The 22,845-nt window shown below is 37.0% G+C and overlaps 1 protein-coding gene across 5 annotated transcripts in view; it reads left to right on the plus strand.

Moving 5' to 3' along the window:
- The window catches only part of EEA1 (early endosome antigen 1), a 77,406-nt gene that overhangs the window by 24,955 nt on the left and 29,606 nt on the right, over window positions 1-22,845 (plus strand). For 4 of the 5 annotated variants that reach the window (XM_083825951.1, XM_083825953.1, XM_083825950.1 and 1 more), the window contains 11 exons: window positions 723-777; window positions 912-977; window positions 1,794-1,833; window positions 2,714-2,821; window positions 2,902-3,023; window positions 4,939-5,094; window positions 11,073-11,189; window positions 15,560-15,898; window positions 20,602-20,751; window positions 21,725-21,844; window positions 22,077-22,280. In XM_083825951.1, coding sequence (XP_083682077.1) covers window positions 723-777; window positions 912-977; window positions 1,794-1,833; window positions 2,714-2,821; window positions 2,902-3,023; window positions 4,939-5,094; window positions 11,073-11,189; window positions 15,560-15,898; window positions 20,602-20,751; window positions 21,725-21,844; window positions 22,077-22,280 — 1,477 coding nt within the window. Of the gene's footprint in view, window positions 1-722; window positions 778-911; window positions 1,051-1,793; window positions 1,834-2,713; window positions 2,822-2,901; window positions 3,024-4,938; window positions 5,095-11,072; window positions 11,190-15,559; window positions 15,899-20,601; window positions 20,752-21,724; window positions 21,845-22,076; window positions 22,281-22,845 lie in introns of those variants that run through there. The other variant, XM_083825954.1, reaches the window with a different exon arrangement.

A 22,845-nucleotide genomic window follows, 5' to 3' on the forward strand; every position in this document is an offset into this window, starting at 1 on the left:
TATCTACATTTGAAGTGGCTAAATCTCAGTGATGCAACATTATCACTGTATGTGTAGCTATCTCCTTCTGTAAGGAGACCTGAGATTTATAAGGGTGCTGTCTAAACTAATTAGTAACAATTTAGCCTTGCATCTTGTGTTCTTGCATGGCTGGAGGCTTGAACATTAAATTTGAGAATTTTAAATCCCATCGCTTTAGGCATTCGAACTATTAAGTGAGTGTATCTGAATTGTTGTGTGAATGAAAAATTATGTAACTACATATTTCAAAAGGAGTAAAATAGCATGCTGTCTCTTAGCATTGTTCCTTATGTGATATGGGAAGCGAAGGAGAATAGACCTGTCCTTTTCGTGACATGGCATGTAAAACAGTTAAACGTCCCAGTGCACAGCTTTGCAGTTCTGAACTCATGGTCAACCTGATGCACTGAATTAGATTTGCGTTTTGTTTTTGTTTTCATGAGATTTTTTTGCAAATCTATTCCTTTGCTTATCCAATGAATGTTTCAGCATTTTTTGGGTGATGTGCAAAATGAACTAATAAGTATCTGTTATCCACTTTGTTCCAAATTTCAAAAAAATATTTATATAAGTTATATTTTTGTAGTGTATGTCTATAACTGTCTTGCAGTTATTTAATATACATTATAACCTGTACATAATTGACAAAAATATAATGGCTGCATATTAATTTTCTCCACTCCATGGATATATTTATTCAGAGATGAAGTATCACTGCTCCGACAAGAAGTACAAGACTTGCAAGCTTCACTGAAGGTTGGAAAGATATTTTACTTGCATGTGTTTCTCTGTTTCAAATTACAAATTAAGATGTTCCAGTATCTTAATTAACCAAATTTACAGTTCTCTTTCCCCCATCTCTTTTTTTTTTTTTTTTTTTTTCTTTCTAGGAGGAGAGGTGGTATTCGGAAGAGTTGAAGAAAGAACTAGAAAAATTGCAGGGGCAGCGGCAGCAAGTAATTGCTTTAAAATACTTGAAGCAGGTTTATCATCAGCATTGACATTGAAGATTAATACCTTTTTTGTAAGGCACGTGGCCTGATTTAGTTAGTTCCATAACTTGAATATTGACATGTTCTTGGAAATAAAGCTAGTTATCTCTCCACAGTGTTAACTATATATAAATATGAAGAAAAAAGCTAAGAGTAGGTAATGATTCTTCCATACTGCTTCCAACAAGTTCAATTCAGACTTTTCTTTCTGTTGGGCTTCTTCAGAACTCAGTTTATTAAAGACAATAAATTGAATGTAGTGTTTCACCTGTAACGAGAAAAGTCAATGGGGTCTTTCTTGTAAAAACAAAAAACATGAGGAAGAATAGTAGTGTGATTTCACAGAAGTCTATGAACTGAACAAACAATTGAAAAAAAATTTGTGTTGTGCCCTAAGGAAACTCACTTAGTTACTATAAGCTACTTAGATAACGGATAGTTATAAACCTCAGAAATTATATTCTGACAGAATGCCTTCTCAGATGTATTTAATAGTGTCTGTAACCTGTGTTTTAGGTCAGATTTCATTATTAAGGAAAGGAAAGGGGAGGGGGTTGTGAGTCTTGCAAGTCTGGAAGTTTGATAGCAATAAAAGAAATAGAAGATCTTGTCCTTTTCCAGTCTTTCAGATATAAAAATACCTGATTTCAAACAATTATACTGCAGTATATGACCATAGAAATCTTAATTTTTGTCTTTTCCAAAAGTGGGATGAACTTTTGAAGTAGTAGTTTTTATTCCTTCCGTCTAATGAAGCATTTATCCTTCTGTTTTCTTAAGGATTCTAAGTCTGATGGATTGACAACATCTACATCTACAGGTGGCTAACATTTTATTGTATTAATTTCTGAATTGTTTTGGGTTTTCTAAAGTTTTGTTCAGTGTAGCTTTTGGGTTGATGAAAAAGCAGTTTTGGTAAGCTAAAGACATAACATGCTGAAATAGTTCAATTACTGAAAACAAGTAACACAGGCAAGTGCTTAAGACAGCTATAGAGTAGGGAAATGTTACAGAGGCTTGGGGTCTGTGATTTGTAGAAGTGAGACGATTTTCCTGACTGTAAAAGCAGTTGTGTATTAATAGTTTTAAACTTGTTTTAAATTGTTTCATGTATTCAAGCATTCAATTCAAGTCTTTTGCTGAGAAAGACCATGGCTGTATACATTTAAACTGTATACATTATACATAATGTATAAATGTATACATTAAATCATTTGTCAGTGCTGGTTTATTCAGTGTTCTTCTCTACTTATTGCTAGCAAAGAGAACAATGAATTTTGTTGTTTTAGTTGTTTTCCAGGCCAGTAATTTTTGCGCCATGTTTCTTTTCCATGAGGTACTCATGGAATAAGGTTTTTTCTAATGTACCCATGAAGTATCTGATCCTCATTAAAGAGCTTTTAATCACAGTTCAGGGCTCTGACTTCAGCACCATGTTACAGTGATCTGAAGGGCTATTTGTGACTGGTGAAAACCAATATGTACTTAATTTTGCATAGTACTCCCCTAGTAACAGGTTCCACTGTCATGCTCATAGATATTTAACTTGAGTGAAGTCACTCACTTTATTAAGGTAATTGGATTAGCAAAGTGAACTTAGATTAATTTTTTATCTGCTGTGGTTTGATATTGATGTGAGTAACTGTATAACCTTGTCCTAGCAATTCTGGAAAGTAATACTGTTCTTTTTATGGAAATAGAATCATTAGAGCGACAACTAGAAGAGATCCAAGTAGAAAATTTTAATATTAAGCAAATGAAAGACTTATTTGAGCAAAAAGCAGCACAACTGGCCACTGAAATTGTGGGTGAGTAATGATGTCTGATTCTGTTCTCTTTTTATGTAGCTTGTGCAAGTGATCATTTATTCAACTTCCTTCTTAATTAGATCTTAAAGCAAAGTATGATGAAGAAATCAGCCTTCGGGAAGGTGCAGAACAGAAATTGACAAACCTAACACAAGAACTGCTGAAGGAGAGAAGTACAGTAGAAGACTTAAAGACAGAGCTGGTATTCATATCACACTATTAATGTTTTTATAACTTTCAAGTCAAGGGGGAATATACCTACCGTATAAAGACAGCTTTAAAGTAGACAAACTCTGTTGAAATTGCAGACATCTGATTGTGGGATAACCTACCTTATAAACACAGCTTTAAAATAGACAAACTCTGTTGAAATTGCAGACATCTGATTGTGGGTTAAAAGGAAGTTCAGAACACCATTGTTTCTGCTTTTTTTTCAGTGACTTAAATTTTCAACATTTTTCCAGTGTATATTAAAATTTACCATATGTTATGTTGTAGTCTGCTTGTGTGATGCTCCACATTTCAATAATTTTGCAGAGTATTACAGCTCTAGATACGTTACACAGCCTTGCACTTGGTGAATGCCATTGTTGACTTCAGGAGCTGTCTTTAGATCACCCTTTTTCCATGAGGTGTTACGCTATGACTGTCCCTGGACAGCTGCATTCATAAGGAGTGTTCACAGACGTGCTCTGTGACATGGTGGCTAAAAGTCTGGCAGCTGTCATCTGTTAATGTTTTCCCTCTTGCTTTTGGCTGATGATACTGCTATGTGTGTATTCCAAGATTTTGGCTCATGGTGACTTTTATAGATAGCCATGGCTTCTGGAAGTGATCTTCGTGACTCAGCAGCTGTGCTGCTTCCAAAGCAGTGGCTAAGGGACTTCATAACTTCTTGCTTGTCTTCCACTCAACCACTGCAAAGACTCTGGAGGACAGTAGGGTGGCGTTTATTACCCTTCTTCCCTGTAGTCAGCTGTCCTCAAGTGTCTACTGGTTCCTCTTGGCCCTGACCAGCCACTGGACCTATCCATTCCTCTCTACCTGTTTAGTTTTATCTTCCTTTCTCCTTCTAAACTAAAAGAGGGTAAATTCAGGTCAGATGTAAGGAAGAAATTCTTCACTCAGAGGGTGGTGAGGCCCTGGCACAGGTTGCCCAGAGAAGCTGTGGATGCCCCATCCCTGGAGGTGTTCAAGGCCAGGCTGGATGGGGCCTTGGGCAGCCTGCTCTGGTGGGAGGTGTCCCTACCCATGGCAGGGGGTTGGAACTAGGGGATCCTTAAGGGTCCTTTCCAACCCAAACCATTCTATGATTCTACATTCCTACCCTTTTTCCTGTACCCATTCTCTATGAACTGGCAGCACTTTTCTCTTTCTTCAGTGCCCAGTATTGTCTTCCCTCTTCCTTCACTCTATCAGTCTTCTCTTGGAAGGACTTTATGGTGCTTTAGATGTAATTACCAGCAGATTTTACATATGGGTCTAGAGTGAAGTGTGTCTGATAGTTCCTTCAAACATCTCCTTCAGTTGCCTTTTTTTTTTGTCTGTTCTTGATGTTTTCTGAAATAGAAGTTCTTGAAGACAGAAACAGTATCATTCTAGAAGTCTGGGTTTTAGTGGATTGTTAGATGTCTCAGTCATGAGAGGGGCTTCTGTGTTTTACAGCGGTATAGCATATACAGTAATTTGTTCCATAGAGTGGTGGAATCAATATAACCTACTTCTCATGGAATTATGACTTCAGATAAATTTATTGCATAGATTGCTTGTCACTTCAGTGTTTTCTCCCAGTGAAGGTCTCCCTCCCATACTTAGCCATTTACCTACTTGAAAATTATAGGAATTCAATCTTTGGGTCCTTCTCCCTTTTTGTCAGATTTGCTTGATATCAGAAAACAAGTTCAAAATCTAGAAGGCAAGAACTGACAAGCAGCCATGAAATCCTGTTTCCTTTGGGAATGATACATGCTTTCTTTTTTCTTTTTTCATTCTAGCTGTAGTACTGTGTATGTCACCTTGTCTATATCTTGGTTTGAAAGATTTTGAGAGATGAAATTTGATGCTGGAAGCATGTCTGCCAACATCATGTTGCTCATTCCTACTTTTCTACTTTCCAGCTACAAAGGCCTGGTGTGGAAGATGTGGCTGTCCTGAAAAAGGAGCTGGTCCAAGTTCAGACGCTGATGGACAAAATGACTTTGGAGCGTGAGAGAGAATCTGAAAAGCTGAAAGATGAGTGCAAGCACTTACAGGCAGAGCAGGCGAACTCAGAGGTAATAGTCATACCAAAAGATGTGTGTGTTAACTTTGCTGTTATTTTTTCATATGAAAATGGAAAATAATTATAGTAATGAAAAATCTTCTTTCTTAATAGGATCTCTTCTAACTTATCTGAGAGACATGTTTATTCAATATTGACAGAATTATGCCATTTACTGTATTTACCCTCAAAACACCCCCATGCTTTTTGTTGCAAAACCTTTTATTGGCAGAAAAGTTGCTACAAGAGCCTAATAGCAGAGCAAAAGACCTTCTGGTAGAGCTGTGTTCTTTCTACTTGGAGAGCGAAATAGAGCAGTACTTGTGTGATTCAGAGACGTGTTTCTGATAGTAAGCTACACGTAGATAAAACAGTTATTGAAAATGATGGCTTTAGTTTAATATTAGAGTTGATGTGTTTGAAAATGGATGCTAGAGTGTTAAAATATATGAGAAGAATTATTAATACAAAGCAGATAATTTGAGGACATGTAATTATAGGACGTAACTTTTAAGCTTACTGAAGATTTTAAAAATCTCAATAGATATGTATATATATGGTATATGGTTTTCATTCTTCTTTATCTGCCTTTTACTATTGAATTCGGAAACCTTTCTACTGATAGTATTTATTGTAGATATATTTTGTGTGTAAGATAGAAATCTCTTCCCCCTCCTTGCCAAAATCTACTACATAATAGCCTCCAAACGTTGCTTGTTATTTACTAGACGAGAAAGTGAGTGATTCCCAGGCCTCACCATGGCTTAAAGTCAAGATGGCAGTATGTCACTCATGGGCTGTTTCAGGCAACAGCACTGTAGTTTTCTTCCCTCTTTGCTGCAGTCTAAAGTAGAAAATATCTTGTTAGTTACTTTTAGTTAGTTACTTTTTTGTTAACATTTTTTTCTCCATAGTTCCTTGGGTTTAAAGCTTTTACATCCCATCTGTAAATCGGAACCTCACTGTTTATTTGAGTTGTGGAATATGCTGGTTTCTTCTCAGAATTACTTTCTGAAGGCTTGCTTCTGTTTTGGCTGAGTCAGTGGAAGAAGTCTTAAATTGCTGATGGGAGATTTGAAAGCATTTGTCCACTTCTGTTATTCATGTATATACAACTGATGAGAACTCTGTGTAGGATGCAAAGCTACGTAGCTTTCCTATAGCAAATGTTTGTCTTTTTTTTTTTGTGTGTGTATGTGTGTTTTTTGTTGTTGTTTGTATGCTTGTTTTTTCTTGGTTTTGGTTCCTCTGCTTTTCCAGTACTGAATGCTTCCATTTCCATGCAGGCTAGAGTAAAAGCAATGCAAGAGCTCTGACTTGGATCTTTTAGGTGGAATCTTACTCCTCGAACTGTCCTGAGATAGAACCATCTCACATCTGTCCTAGCTAAGGCCTGTTTGATGTTGTTTACCATAAACAGTAAGGGAAATCTCTGATAGAGTTGTTGGCAAGAAATCCTAATAAAAATACACTGTCACGAAGAAGGCTTTGTCTAACATTATTTATTTATTCTGCAGAAGAATTCTCATGCTAGGTGTTGCATCTCACTAGTGGGTCGGTTGGTATAGCTTTACTAACTGTTGTTCCCCCACCACTGCAACAAGGCCGGCAAAACAATGCAGAATTATGGTCCCTGGTTAAACGGGTTCACTGCAGAATTCTGCAGCTTACATGAGGAAATGAGTAGAGTTGCTGTAGGACTTCTAGTATCCTCCATCCTGTTGAGACTTCTGAACATGAAGAATTCCTGACATCTTGTTATCCTGGGGTTTCACGTGTCCTAGATTTCAGAAATGCAATTTTGAATTTCTAGTTCTTAATTTTCACTGAAGAACTTCAGAAAAGCTCTGCCCTGTATTATTTTAAACTCCTTAGGGCTTTCCATCCTGCCTTCCCCTGAGCACTCCAACATATATGCGGAGCTCCAAGAATTGTACAAGTGTACAGTATAGAACTAAATATGAATCTACCATTGTTTTCAATTTAAAATTATGTGTGCCAAGAGCTTCATCATACATGAAAAAAGGAGTATCACAGTTGGAGTTATGAATATGATGTGGTTATGTGGCCTTGTAAGTTGCTGCATAATTGTAATTTGGTTTTAACTGTGAGATCCCACAACTATGCTGCAGAATTTAAATTTCTTTTCAAAATACAGTCTTTGTAGTCTCTTGTGGTTTTGGATATTGTAGTTAGTTTTCATGTGAAGATAAAATGACATAGTGACATAGGCGTAATGAAAATCTATCATCTTGAAACACTCACAGCAACATGAATTGTTCCTGTTTCCTCAAATTAGGTATGTTTTTCTGACATAACTAGCCATTTTAAAATTTAGCTTTAACATGCAGCTTTTAACGGGAAAAAAGGCAAACAAAGAAGGCTTTTCAGTCCTGATGGGAGTAATGGCAAATGGAGGAGAAGGCTGCATGAGAACCCTGGCTGCTCGCAGAACAGCCTAAGAAGTCTTAGATGTTATGGAAGGTTTATAAACTACAGTGCAGTAATTATAAATTGGGTACCTATGTAGTATCATCAGTATGAGTTGCTACATGAAAGAATATGGTATGCAGGGGCAGTCTGTTTCTTCTCAGAAAAGTTACTGTCTTTTCTGCTTAATTCAACATATGACAACAATAGCCTAAGGCATAGGTAGCAGGACATATTCAAAATAAAAGCTTTTCTGTCAATGCAAAGTGTCAGTAGGTTATACTTTAAAAAACAAAACAAAACTGAGGTCATAGTGGTGAAACCTTCTCTACTTTAAAACAAACAAACAAAAACACATCTTTGAAAAGTATTAGCCATAAGAAAACAAGAAGTGGAAATTCTTTTCTGGTCAGAATTAGTGCAGTTATGTCCATAAAAGTTTGTCTGTGTTACACCTCAGCTTTGCTCTTTAAGTCAACTTCAAGGCTGAAAGAGTAAAATGGTTCTTGGGTCATCCTTGGCCATTTTGCTGGGATGGCTGAGACAACGGATATTAATATTGGTTTCCAAAGTGACGCTTCTTTAAAATAAGATAGATTTATAGTCTGGGTGAAGAGAGTAACAGAGGTCTTCCCAACTCTATATCGGCATCATAAATGCTACAGGAAAGGGAGAACATGAAGAATAGCGTAGCTCTGCAATTGTCACCTAGAAGTTTTCATTATTGTCCTTTCCTTTTGTTGGGTGTTACACCCTTATTTCAGAGTTGCACCTGAAACTCTGGTGTCTGATTATCTATCTCAGAAGAACGTTCATTCTGAGATACTCCTTCCATGTATAGATTCACTATAGGGAATCCTGTATAATGAACACATTATGAAAACAACTGCACTGCTGTAGGGCTAAGCATTTTTATGAATCTCTGCAGATTGGGATTTGTTCCAGTATCTGATAAATGTTCCTACAGATTGTTATGTTGAATGTCTAGGTTATTAAACAAGATTAATAGATTAAGCTATGGAAAAATTTGATAAAGCCAAGACTGTTTTTTTTTTTCTTCTTTCTTTCTTTTTTAAACTAAGCATAGGCATTAAACCCAGCAATATTTGACAACAAATTTGAGGAAGCTTATCTGCTAACAGCTTTTGTCACTGCTTATTTCCATCTTTCATCCATCCATTTTATTTTTTTTTCTGCTTTCTAATGGAGACACTTAAATTTGAGGTAACTTTTTTTGAAAACTTCTTATTGTTACGTTAGTTTTCTGTCTTACCAAGATAATTTTAGGAGGTTGTTAAAGAGGTGAGTTCCTATTTGCTTATTGTTCTATTGCTTATTTGTTCATTAATCATATAGACACATCAACCAGACAGTATCTGGAATGAATACTCATCCATGATATATTCCCATTTTAAGAATGAAATATGGGACAGCTCTTTGATTTATACTTGAGAGAAATGTATCTTAATGCATATAAATTATGCATAAATATATGCATTAATATATTAGTTTGAATGGTTGCAGTGGTAACCTTAGCAAGCTTCTGCATATTTTCTGCACCATCTTCTCTCAGTAGTGAAAACTGTTTTCTAAGAACATCCCGGAATGTTTGTCTGCCTAAGATATTTGTCTGAGATATTTGATATTTGAGGTATTTGTCTGAGATATTTGTCTAAGATATTTGTCTGCCCAGGATATATTTTAACTAACAGCTGTTTAATGAAACAGCCTTGTAAAGCACAGGATTACAGAAACTCAGTATTAATAATGATATGTAGCCACACAATAAATGTGTTCATATTTTCTCTTTGGTCTTCTTTTTCATGTAGGAAGGTTGTGATATGTTTGTTGTCTACTACCTCTGATTTTCTACTTTAGTTCATTCGTGAATTCAGCATTTATACCTTTGTGCTTGTTGTGGTTTAACCCGGCTGGCAGCTAAACACCACACAGCCGTTCGCTCACCCTCCCCCCTCCCTCTCTGGGATGGGGGAGAGAAACGGGAAAGTGAAGCCTGTGAGTTGAGATAAAGACAGTTTATTAAGACAGGAAAATAATAATAACAATAATAATAATAATAGTGATAATGGTAATAGTATTAACAATAATAATGTGTAAGAAAACAAGTGATGCACAATGCAATTGCTCACCACCTGCTGACCGATGCCCAGCCTATCCCCGAGCAGCCGGCCCCCCCACCCCGGCCAGCCACCCCTATATATTGTTTAGCATGACGTCAGATGGTATGGAATACCCCTTTGGCCAGTTTGGGTCAGCTGTCCTGGGTCTGTCCCCTCCCAGCTCCTGCTGCACCCCCAGCCTGCTCGCTGGCAGGACAGAGCAAGAAACCGAAAAGTCCTTGGCCTGGTGTAAACACTGCTCTGCAACAATTAAAACATCAGCATGTTATCAGTGCTCTTCTCATCCTAATCCAAAACATAGCACCCTACCAGCTACTATGAGCTACTTAACTCTGTCCTAACTGGAACCAGGACAGTGCTTAATCTGTGGTTGTGAGAACAGTAGGAAAAAAATGAAGGTCATTGAAATAACGTATTTAAAGTGAGTGGATTCATACAAAACATTTCATTTTCTGTATTACAAATCTTCAAGGAAACTTCATTGATGTGTTTGTCAAAAAGAAGCTGAGCATTAATAGCAAGTACATGTCAACTGCTAGCTTCTGGTAGTGTGCTACAAATATGTTTTAATTAGGTAACTCAGTATTTGTTAACCTTCTGTAAAAACAATCACCTATTCTGTCCAGCATAAGGATCAGATTTTACTTATTAAAATTATATATGGAGAGATCCCACTTTTGAAAGAATCCTTTTTTTTTTTTTCTTTTACTATTTTTTACAAGTTCTCTGATATCTGCAGAAGGAATGGTCACAGGGTGACTGAAATACACGATATTATTTCCCATTAAATCGAGCACAACATGCTTTAGGGCAGCTTTTGTTACTTATCTAAAGTGCTTTTTTGTTTGTTTTCCTTACTGTATACAAATACCATGTGGTCATTGATATATTCTGTTTTGTACCAATCCTGTTTGATAGGGTAGTATTTGTTATCCCGATTATGCTGACCTGCAAGGTCGATGTATCCAAAAGTCATACACCAAGTTTGCATCAGATGCCAGACTCGAAGTTTCTAGTGCCTTTTCCAATGCTTTATCCTTATGAGGCAGACAAAGGTTTTGGTAGTATAACCCCAATGACTTGGGTGGGGGGCTTCACCTCGAGCTAGAACTGTGATAATGATTAATGGATAATCTGTTGTGATTTTCAATGCTTGTGGGCCCAACATGGTGTTTTCTATTGGGGCAAATTTTTGTCGTCTGAAATAGGATATGAATTAATCTTTACTGGGAAATTATGCTCATTGGTACTTCTATAGCTGATGGTGCTCTGAGATGAGTTTGCAGTTGTTTTTCCCCCCCTTCCCTTTTCCTGTTTATGTGTATACAAAATGCTTTTTATTTTACTACCAGACATATTGCTTCAGTTTGGGTTATGCATGACTTTGCTTTAAATGTGGATTTTCTATTTGTCTGTTCAGGCTACCATTAATCAGTTAAGAGCTGAACTTGCCAAAGGACCGCAGGAGGTAGCTGTGTATGTTCAGGAGCTGCAAAAACTTCAAAGTTCAGTCAAGGAGCTAGAACAGAAAAACCAGGTGAGAACACTGTTATTTCCTATACTTGTCAGTTCACATTAAAATGGAAACATACCACACATTGCCTTGGGAAGTGTTGAAGACTGTAACAAAACACTTCTTGGTGTGGCAGAAGTTGAGAATTCCTTTACCATTTTGCTTAACATATGAAGAATACTGTAATGTACAAGCAAACAATGTTTTTTTAATGATCATCAGTACATTTCAACTTAGCTCCTCAGGGTTGTTGTGTTTGCAGGTTTCTAACTGCTGTAGTTTACACAGCATTGCCATCTCACACATTAGAAGAATAAAGCTATACCCATCAAAATACTGCGATGTTTCCCTAAAAATCAAAATTCAGAAGGCATTTTGAGATCTCGTTGTTTGTCTTACACTTTCTTTGCTTTTATACCAGTGTTGTACCAGTGTTGTATTTTCTGACCTTTTATTAGAGTCATGAATGGTGGAAAATTGAAATAAACCCTGAAGCTTCTTAGCTGATAAGTACTTCTTGAGAGCTTTTATCAAAGCCCTGTGAGCTTGCTGCATTTTGTATTTGCATTAAGAAAGCATGTGTTGTTAGGTAATACATAGAGGTAAGGAAAGAAAGGAGACAATGAGAAAGATGTATATTGGTTATTGTTGTGCATGTATATATAACACTGTATGTGTACTGTGAACGTTACATTTGTATTTAGCAGCAACATTGTCAATCTTGGGGAAAAAATGGAAAGGACAGGGACCAAGCAGTATATACTTAAAGTTATTTAATATTCAAAAAGCATTTACAAAGAAATAATAGGGTGCAATTTGGTAAATTAAACTTGCCTTTGGTAGTATGACTCTTGTTTTGGCTCATAAAATAAAGTGCAGAACTGAGATGGTGAGAATTATCATGCTGTTCTTTCCACAGACCAGCAACACTGAATAAAGCTTTTGGCAAAATTACTGCTATAAAGCACAGGGCACTTGCCTGAATGTATTGCTGTTGTATTTACAGCATGAAGTAAAACAGATTGATGAATAAGATTACCATACTTTAAGAGAGTTTCCTCTGCCATGTCAGGTTAACTCCAAACACCACTTGAGGAACAGAAAGAGCAGAAGTGGCAGTGAGCTACTTTTCTTGTTTCAGTGACTTAAAGCAGTTTACAGCCACCTCTTTATGCAGCTTATGGTATGTTAGCCAAGGAATCTTGGCCTTGGAGGACTTGGACCTAGAGTTGGAAAAGGTAAGACTAGCTTCCCAAACAACAGAAATTGACCCACCTTCAGTGTGTGCTCCTTGAAGAAGCTGTCAGAAAGGCAAGACATGCTATTAGTTGCATGCATACATGACATTTTACTGTGTGTATCCTCGTATAATTTCATTGTAGTGCAGGAAGATATTTCTGTGCATTGATGCAGAGTTTTCCAAGATCATGTACAACTCAAGTAAGCAAGCTGTTTCTTGTATTTCCGGGAGCTATACTGAGAAGAGCAGATGACAAGTACAGAAGATCAGTTTTCTGAGACCAGTAGGAATTGACTTCCCTTCATTTATAAAAGTCTGTAATTATGGGGCTTGGCCTGCTTTGCACTGCCAGGCAATGCTTTGGAGGCCAGTAATGGCCTGTAGCCCAGAGGAGACCTAACGTGAAAAAACAGCATCTCCCCTAAGTATAAGACTTGCTATAATTTCCAACCCATTGCATGTGGGTTTTTTTGTTTTCTTTTAGGAAATTTTTGGTGCATTATCTACATGGAAAAATGCTTCGTTTCCAACCTTCTACTGACATAACTGTTCTGAAATTCGGCTGGTTACCACAGTGTTCATTCTTTAATGCCTAACCATTGTGACTACACAGTTTGTGTTACATTCTTCTTGCATGTTTCCATGGAGCAATATAAAAGAAGGGATCAGAGTTGTGTTTCAGCTTATATCTTGTGAGCTTCGAAGGCTCAGGGCTTTGTTGCAGGCTGGAACACACTGACAATCCCTTTTTCTTTTCTGTGGAAATGAAACCCAAGCCATGGGGAAGAGAATGTGATACATGCCTTTTTTAAAATCTGGGATGCAGCTGGGACATGCATCCAAACAGGAAATGCTACTGGGTTCCCTGATAAAACCTGAATGATGATACATACATTGTCAGCTCTGTGGCCTCGAGTTTACTTGTGGGCTCCAGACACGAACAGAGGTAGAAGACTGTCAGACAAACGCAGCTCTTCTCTTGAGAAAGCAGCAGTAACTGTTTGTGGCTTTGTCAGGCTATTTGTGACTGCAGAAGGTGTTCAGCTTTCAGGGGCAGAGGCTCTGAGTTGCAGCCTGTTGACTCAACCTTGCAGCTTTAAACATGAATATTCACTGTTGTGTTGCTCAACAGAGCAGGGTGGAGAAGGGAAGCGCCAAATACAGGGCATCATCTTGAACCATGTGTAGCTGCTGCTCTTGGCTGTCCTTTGAATAACTTGTAATGAGATGATGAAGAAGCTTTGCTTCTCTTTTGTTTTAAGTAATGTCCATGAAAGCTTCCCAAAGTCTCATACTGCTTCAAGACAATGTTGGTTGTTCCTTTTTTTTTTTTTTTATTATTTACCTCCCAACTTTACTTGAAAATTTGTGTGCTCTGTACTGACTCGTGATGAAGTCGCTCACAGCAGTTCTACATTTGACATGTGGATCTAGTTATAAAGTATTAGTAATACTAATATCTTTTTTCTAACTTGTCCAGTTCTGATGAAGAAGCTACTGTGGCGTGTTAGTATTTTGGGAACATGATTCAGCATAAACGTTAATGATCCTGGCTGGCCATTTCTTGTTAATGAGAAGGGAATTGCAACTTTATTTTAGATTCAGAGTGTGAAAGCAGTAGGAGCCTTGTCACTGACTTCAGGAGGGTAAAGTGACGAATGACCTCATTATGTCCTTGAAGTTTTCTATTACTTCTTGTTTTATACATTTATATATGCCTGTACAAAAACTTCTGCATACCTGTAACAGCAACAACTTGTTTTGTTTTTCAAGAAACACTTTAAAATACACTACTTCAGGGATACAGCATAGTGGATAAACTTTAGTCTCAAGACAGAATTTTTGGATGAACCATATGCTTTAGAAAGTATATATTTTTAAATGGACACTTAAGGTATTAAATATATTTGTTCTCACATGGGTTGCTAGACTGCTAGAGTTGTCATTTTAAAGATTTAGTGCTGTTTTCTAACGTTTCTTTTAAAAAAGATACTCCCCTTTATCACTAGTGTAAAATAAAAGTACCGATATGTGGTTTCTAATGGCTAATGTAGCTGCCATTTGTTAAAATCTGTAAAGAACAGATTCAACTTATTTGGATAATGCGTTTTTTTTTGGCAAAACAGATTTCGTCCCTGGATACCATGTGGAAGTGTGCTTTTAAGATGTTCAGCATAGCCAGAATTACAGCTCTGTCTGTCTTCTCTTGGAACAGTGTCGCTCCAGAGTTGCAGAACTGCCTGAAGTTTTCATGCATAAGATTGACCTCAGTGTTGGCATTTTTTCAAGCTGACTTGTTAGAAATATTCTTTCTTTTTCTGTGCTTTAATTGAAAGGGTCACTAGAGAATGTAGTAGTCATTGAAACTGCAGGAAGAACACAAGCATTTGAAAGGTGTGCATAGTAATGCTCCACTGAGATACTGCAGTATCTTACTAATATCTAAATGGAACTTGCTAACACATTCCAAGAAGACAGAATGAATTACCCAAGCTGGGTGGTGACCAGGGCCTCCTTGCAATTGCATTTCTGTGCTTCAGAAAATTCCAGTGGAAAGATTGAAAAGATTCTCATGGCTTCTTTGTCATGCTTGGAGATCTCTGAAATTGAAGTTAATGCTTAACCTAAGCTTGGGAGAAAACATAAACTTTCTTGAATTATATATTGTCCATTAAGATACTTAATTTCTATCTGAATATAGTTTTGATTAGGTCATGAAAAATTGGTTAAAAAAACAATGTAATAGCTGGAAGTTATCTATAAATAAATAAATATATATATATATGTATATATTTGGCGTGTGTCAATGTGTATTTTCTCCAAGCAAATACAGTTGTAATAGTCTGCAATTTGAATTTTCTGGGAAAGCAAATTATTTTTCAGGATACATGAACAGAGCATGTATGGTGTTCTCAGTAAGAGGAGGTGGATTTATGTGAGAATTTGAAAACCAATACAACCAGGTGAAATTCTAGGCATTATGGGCTCCAGAATTAACTTCTCTAATATGAAATAGAGATCAGAATTTCCTTTAATAAGATTTTTGAGAGAGTTCTTTGCTGTTCTGCATCGGCACTTGAGAAGACATTTGTATAATGTATTGAATGGGTGTAAGCAAAATTGCAATTGAACTGCTGTGTAACTTTGTTTGTAGAGCCTGAGCGAGAAGCTGCTGAAGAAAGAGCAGGAATACAGCCAGCTAGAAGAAAAACATGATGAGATATCTGTGAGTAAAAAGAATGTGCAGGCAAGCTTTCACCAGAAGGACCTGGACTGCCAACAGCTTCAGGCAAAGCTGTCTGCATCTGAAGCCTCGATACAGAGATTACAGACAGAGCTAGGTGAGAAGGGAGAGGCAAGCCAGAAGCTTAAAGAAGAATTGTCCGAAGTAGAGACAAAGTACCAGCATCTCAAGGCAGAATGCAAACAGCTCCAGCAGCAGAGGGAAGAAAAAGAACAGTATGGCCTGCAGCTCCAGAGCGAGCTCAGTCAGGTAAGGTCATTAAACCTCCCAGACCATCATCCTATTAGGACTGTTCCTTAAACCATACCATTAGGTTTTATTAGCTGTGCTTTTCCTTGTTGGAGGGGAGTACACAAGTAGCTAACTGGTATTTCAGTAAATCACTTCTTCTTAGAGAATTAAGAAAACAAGCAAAAAGAATAGTCTGTGATATGAGTGCTGAAAGCCTTTGCTGTTTTTATGTCACACGAATCCTTTTCATAGGCCCAAACGCTCATCAAGGGCAAATGAACACAGTTGTAGCCCCTGTGGCACAGTCAAACTCAATGAGATCTACAATTCCAACTGTGTTTCTACATTTTTACTTCTGGGAATACTAATATAACATCTAGATATCTGTAGTATAATTCACCTTTTTCTGAAGGGGAAACTAGATTTCTGTTCTAGTTCTGTTCTAATTACCTGTCTTTACACAAATAGCTTTCAGTTTTGAAGATGTAGCTTAATTCTTGTGTTCTGAGAATTTACAGGACTCTCTTGCATATGAATAAATAAGATTTTATTTATTTAGTGAAACAGATTTCTTGTTCATTCTCCTTCTCTTATGGTGTTAAATGAACTCTTTCTTCATCCTCCATCTTTTTCCCTCTGCTTTTTTTTTGTTGATGAAAAGGGCATAAAATTCCCTGAAATAAGGGGTGTATGGTCAAATGAGAATGCAGCCCAGAATACTGAGTTTCCGTGGAAAATATGGTAATGGGCAACTCCTAAGAAGTCAGCAAGATTATTTATTTTGGTTCAGTAATATAGCTGAATCTCTAAGGAGTTGAGGCTATGAAAAAAAAAATCAGGTAGAGTATCAGAAGTAGTAAGATTACTACTTGAAGTCAAACTACTCCATAGGAAGTGTGAAAAAAGTGAAAGTCCTCTTTTTACATTAGAACTGAACAATTGCTTGATTTGTTTTAAAATTGAATAGCGAATGTCGTAGAGAATACTTAGGGTGAAGAGCAGGGATAATAAGGTCTTAATGTTGCTTCCCTTGCACCTATCCACTAACACATTCTCTTTGTGTTGTCTGTGGCTATGAGAACACCCAGAACAGTCATGCCTCCACTATCTGCATATTATTCTGCTGTGTACGATGAGTTACGGAAGCAAGACTTTCATACAACATTGAGCATGCTGACTTTTGAGGCTGCCTTCACTCTGTTTTATCTAGTGTCTTGAGGAGTAGTACATTAGACTGAAGAAAATTTGCACATCAGGAGTCATGTTCAGTTCTAAGATAGAATTATTATTTTTTTTTTTTTAGGATGAAGCACTTCATTTTAAACTTTTGCTATAAATTTATTACTTTCAAGTGAGTGTTTCTTAGTTTTCAATCCTTTGTCAAAGTTGCAAGCTCTGCACGTGTAGTTTATTTTTCAAGAAAATAAACTGTACAGAACTTCATTTATCTATTTATGACATCCCCAAAATGTCTTTCCTTCTCCCATCAGTCTTTTTTTGGTGGGAGAAGGAAGAGAGAGCTGTATTCTGCTTAGTCATCTGCTTAGGAATCTTCGTTGGTAAAAATGCCTCAGTCTGTCTAGGCAACACATATGCAAGCTTCAGAAGCAAATAAAAAAATTAGTGTTGAAATCTGGCTTCAGATTGTTAGGGCATTTGGAGAGGGATTTTTGAGGTGGGCAGATGAAGGAAGATTGTGCATGATGCATGGCTGAATGAATTCCTCTGAAAGGAAATGCAGGCCTCACACATTCTCTGGGAATACCACTGGGAAGGAAGTCAGTCTAAGAATGAAAACCCTAACAAGCTGCTGGATCTCAGGGTGTGTTTTAGAACTGTGCTGTAAAAGAACAGTTGAGGAAAGAAGCCATTCACACATTCATTTTACATAGTGTAAAATCAGGATTGAAACCAAGCAAAATTTTTTTTTCTCTGTCCCTCCAAACAAGTAACTACTATCATGGAGAAAATAAATTTTTCTTATTTGTTCACATATTACTTCAGTGGAATTACTTTTTTACAGACGTAGTCTAATAGCTTATGTTGTCACAGTGAAATGCTTTTTATGAGGACAGATACAGAGGTATTTACTCAAACCACGCTTTCAAAGAATCTGCTGTCTTCTCAAAAATCCATTAGATAGATGCAGGTCCTGGTACCGATGTACTTCTGCAAAGAGCTAACCCGCCTAACTGCTGTTCTAGCCAGCAGCTGGGATTCTCTAAATGTTACCAATTTTTATCCCACAGTCTTCATTGAGCAATTGTCATTGCTCACAGGCTTTCTGTCTTAAGTAATAGTAAGAAAGCTGATACATATTCAAGAAAAGCAGACTTGTATTTTGATTCTTTGAGTAACAGGAAGAGGTGAGATGCATTTTTTTTTTGTTCTGAAAAGACGGAATAGTTTTTCAGTTTTATGTGCCCCTTTCTGAGTGCTGATTTTAGAATTTGGGTGACCTGATGGAAGCGATCTTCACAATGGAAGGAAGCTCTGATGATGGCGTTGGTTCCAGCACTGGGATGGGAAGAGGCTCGCACAGGGAAATAGGAACTCCTTTGATCTAGAAGAGGTGCTAGCTGCTAATAAATACAGTTACCATTGTTGAGGCAAATTTTAATCCTTTCAAGATTGTATCTTTTAAAGTCGAAATATTTCCTTCTTTATAGCTAAATCTGATTTTTGCATTCTGTAATACAAGTTAATTCTGGGTTTTGTGGTTCTGTTTACTTAATGTCATTAAAAAGACTTCAGATCCTCATGAATGTTATTGTCGTTACAAACATGTAACATACTTGGCTTTTGCAAATTTATTTTTTTGTTAAACTAAACCAGAATATCATATAGCATAAGTATTTTGCTTAAGTGTTTCACAAAGGGGAAAAATGACAAGACTTTATGGGTACTCTTATGTTTCATAAATGACCTGCTAGAGAAGTTATTAGTGGTTAATGGCTGTTATCTTTTTTTGAGGTCATAACTTGCATATATGCCCAGTAACAATTTAAAACACACAGTAGCATCTGTAACTTAACATTCATCTGTTAACTTATTGACGGATTGCAAGTTATTTCTCAGTGTACCTACAGTAAAAATGACTTTTGTAGAATGTTGTTTGCTGATTTCCTCCTTTCCAAATATTTTCTCTCTCAGTATCAGCATAACCGTGAACTCTGTAGCCATCTCATTGCACCTTTTCTTTGATAGATGTTTTTTCCTTTGCTCTTGTTCATATTTTTAGTGAGGAAGTATCGATAATTCAGCAATTCCTGCAGAAAAAGACAAATGTTCTTGATTACCGGTATGGTCTCTTTCCATGCCCTGTCCTCTCTCTTTTTCTGCCTCTCATAACTGTGCAGTCACAGTGGGGAATCAGCATCTCAGCCACATGCCAAACAGCTTTTCATTTGCAGTGTTGGTGATTGTGGACCTATAAACAAATTTGTTTCTCTGTCTCCATTGCCTGTAACTTTTGCACTGTTTGATAACTTCGGCCAATTTTGACAGATGGTGCAAAGGTCTTCAGCATTAGGTTCTTCAGTGTTAAATCTTTGTGGAAACAAACAGCTGAGTGAAGGAGGGAGACTTACGTTCGTGTCTCACCCCCTCCATGCCTGGGGGGAGATTTAATGTTACCAAAAGCCCTGTTCCTTTTTTCTGTCCCACCAGGCAGCCAGCTGGTGTGCATATATGGCCAGCCAGTCAACAAGTGGTAGCTTGCAGCGAGCAACAAGGTCGTGCTGCCTTTTGCCTAGGTACTAGTAAGAATTTGAGGTAGGCATGAAAAGGGCTTAGGAATATCAGAGGGAGGGCCTGGAGGTACAAGGTGAATGGTACAAAGGTCTTGGACATAAATTAATAGGAAAACAAGCTTCATTAATCCTGACAGCTTGTAGAAACTTCTTGCTGTGCTGTAGGGTCTGATTCACTCCTTGTTTTTGCATTAAGTTGAAAGTTCATTTGCGTACCCATAAATTTGTTAATGTGAAAGTAGGTAGGAGATAACCCAAAGGGAACAAAAATTGATTTTATAACAGTAAATTGTATAAGGCCATTCTTGCACTTTAAAGATGGTGCAGTACTGCTTTTGGTGACCCTCAAAATTACAAGGGAGATTATTTTCAGCTGGAAGAGCACTTCCCCTTCTTACTCTCTGCTGCTGGGAAGTGCTGGAATATAAACCACCCAAGTTACTGTGTACCCTACAGTGAAGGTTCACGCATGTCTTCTCAGCAGAGAATGAATGCCATTGATGTGCCTAACAACTCTTACTAGTCTAGCAATGCAGAACTGTGTGTTGTTGGAGCCAGTGCAGCAGGTAAAGGCACAGTGTTTCTGCCACTGGATCTACATGACTGAAATGTAAGGTGAGATCGCTCTAAGCATTGCTATTTTCCTTGATAGTATTAGAAGGATTACCCTATTTGTTTTTCTGTTAAATCTCTGTAGCTCATATGGAAGGGCTTTTGTAGATAAATGAGGATTTTTCTGGGTCCCCCTTACCTACTGCTTTGAATATTTGTTTATGCTTGTGTAGTTGATGCTGTTCTATAATGTGACTTATGCTTCTGACGAATATGACGTACATGCATGAATTCAGGAGTTCATGTAGTTATTTTAATCTGAGTAATGAAAATTTATTTCAAACAGCCAACAGTCCTGTATTTTAGACTGACTTTGTGCCAAAGAATGACTGAAAAAATGGATTTTTTTTTTTGCAGTTGCACAGTAAACTTCTAGAAACTGAGCGCCAGCTAGGGGAGGCACATGGGCGGCTTAAGGAACAGAGGCAGCTCTCCAGTGAAAAGTTAATGGACAAAGAACAGCAGGTGGCTGATCTGCAATTAAAGCTTTCTCGTGCTGAAGAGCAGGTAGGACATTTTCTGCAGGCTCTGATTTATACTGTTTCTGATAATAGCTTTTATATACTCACGTTATTTTGTTGCAGTTTATAAAATGTGTCCTTATGAGAATTTCATTCGACTAATATTGTTGAAATTTACTTACAGTGAAATTGTGAATATCTGCCTAAATATCGTTTGTATTACAGATTTTGTAAGGCTAAATGCTCGTCTCATGCATGTGTGTTCATGGTGCTTTGGAGGGGAATGAAAGATTTTTCTTTTGCATTTATGAGCTTTGTGTAAGGATTCTATGAAAGACGTAGGTGCACCTAAGCCCATATGAGTAATGTTTTCTGTATAGATGCTGTGGGATGAAACCCAAAACTAAATGATAACCGTTGATAGTTAATAAACTGTGTGGGGTGGATGGGTAGAACTTGCTTGTTTTATTAATTTTCATTTATTTTAACGAACATCTTGTATATGTTGCTGATTTTCTGCTACCTCTATGGGGATTGGCCAAATATGTGAGTGGTATGTTGTCAAAGCTTTAAAGCTTTTCTGTAGCTAATTCGTAAAGCCTTGAACAGTATAAAAGTGGAAATGCTACTAAACTGAAGTTTCTACTAAAACTGCTAATAATAATAATAATGCTGTTTGTTTTATGGGTACCTATATTGTTAGTCATGTTATACCTTAACTGTTGGAAAAAAAAAAACATGCTAAATTCTCTATTATCTTTTATATTTTTGAGAACTAAAATACGTATATGTCTGATAGTGTCATAGTTCTTGCTTATGATATCGGATCTTACCTATTAATAATAAGGAATGCGTCAGTTAGGTTTTGATTCTATAACTTAGCATCACATAGTTCTGTTTTTATACCAGTTTTCAAATATTTATGTTTAGAGTAGACTCTTCTGACACTAGAGTAAACATTGAATGCTATGAAAATACTGAATGGTGCTTGATCATTCATTAGCCTCTTTTTTTCCCAGCTGAAGGAAAAAGTGGCAAATTCCACGGAATTGCAACATCAGTTAGATAAGGCAAAACAACAGCACCAGGAACACCAGACACTTCAACAAAACACAACATCAAAGCTACGAGAAGCCCAGGTAACATAGTTATATATCCTCATTTGAAAGTGTATTTCAGAATTTCATTCTTTTCAATGCATTTTCTCTGTAAAAGTGGCTTGCATGACTTCATAGTAGTTTCAATAATTTCATATGTAAATTTTTGAACAGAATATACAGAGGATGTTTAATAAATTTATCCAACATTTTATGCGTTAGGAATAACTTCTAAGGTTGCTATAACTAAGGAAACTACTATGTGATTTTCTAGAATGATTTGGAGCAAGTACTACGGCAAATTGGAGATAAGGACCAAAAAATTCAAAATCTTGAGGCCTTGCTTCAAAAGAGTAAGGAAAATATCTCTCTACTTGAGAAGGAAAGAGAGGACTTGTATGCAAAAATTCAGGCTGGTGAAGGAGAAACTGCAGTTCTTAACCAGCTACAAGAGAAAAATCATGCATTGCAGATACAGGTAAGAACTCAGAGACCTCTTTCTTTTTTCTCTCATTATTGCATCTTTTTTTCTTTCTTTTTGTTTTCTTTTTCTGTTTCATTAAATATGGCATTGGTCTTTTCTATACATTGTTTGCTGTTTCTTTGATACTGTGAAGTTTCTACTGCTTAAATTTCACAGTATGTGTGCTTTGGTGACCTCCTTGCTATCAGCAAAGAGGAAGGAATTCCTAGATGTTTCCTATGTAAACTTGCTGGCAATATATGCTTAAAAAAATGGATACATACATGTTTGTTTCTCTTATTTTAAAAATAGGTGTAATTCCTGCTTTCAACACCAAAATTCAGTCTGTTGTTTCTTCAGTGTGTTGTTTTTGTTACTGTATGGCCAAATTGACCAGTCACTTTGCTTCAGTTTTCAACTGGTACCCTATTCAAACTGATATTGCGTGCAATATAGCTTCATTGTAATAGTTAAAGTTGGGACTTCAAAGCCATGATAAGATGCCCTAGAATTCAGCAGGTTTATGACATTTTTGGTCATCCTGTTCCAGTTTTCTATTTACCTCCTTTTTTCTCTGCAG

The sequence above is a fragment of the Anser anser genome (assembly GCF_964211835.1).
Source record: "Anser anser genome assembly, chromosome: 1".
In the NCBI taxonomy this organism is placed as follows: Eukaryota; Metazoa; Chordata; class Aves; order Anseriformes; family Anatidae; genus Anser; species Anser anser.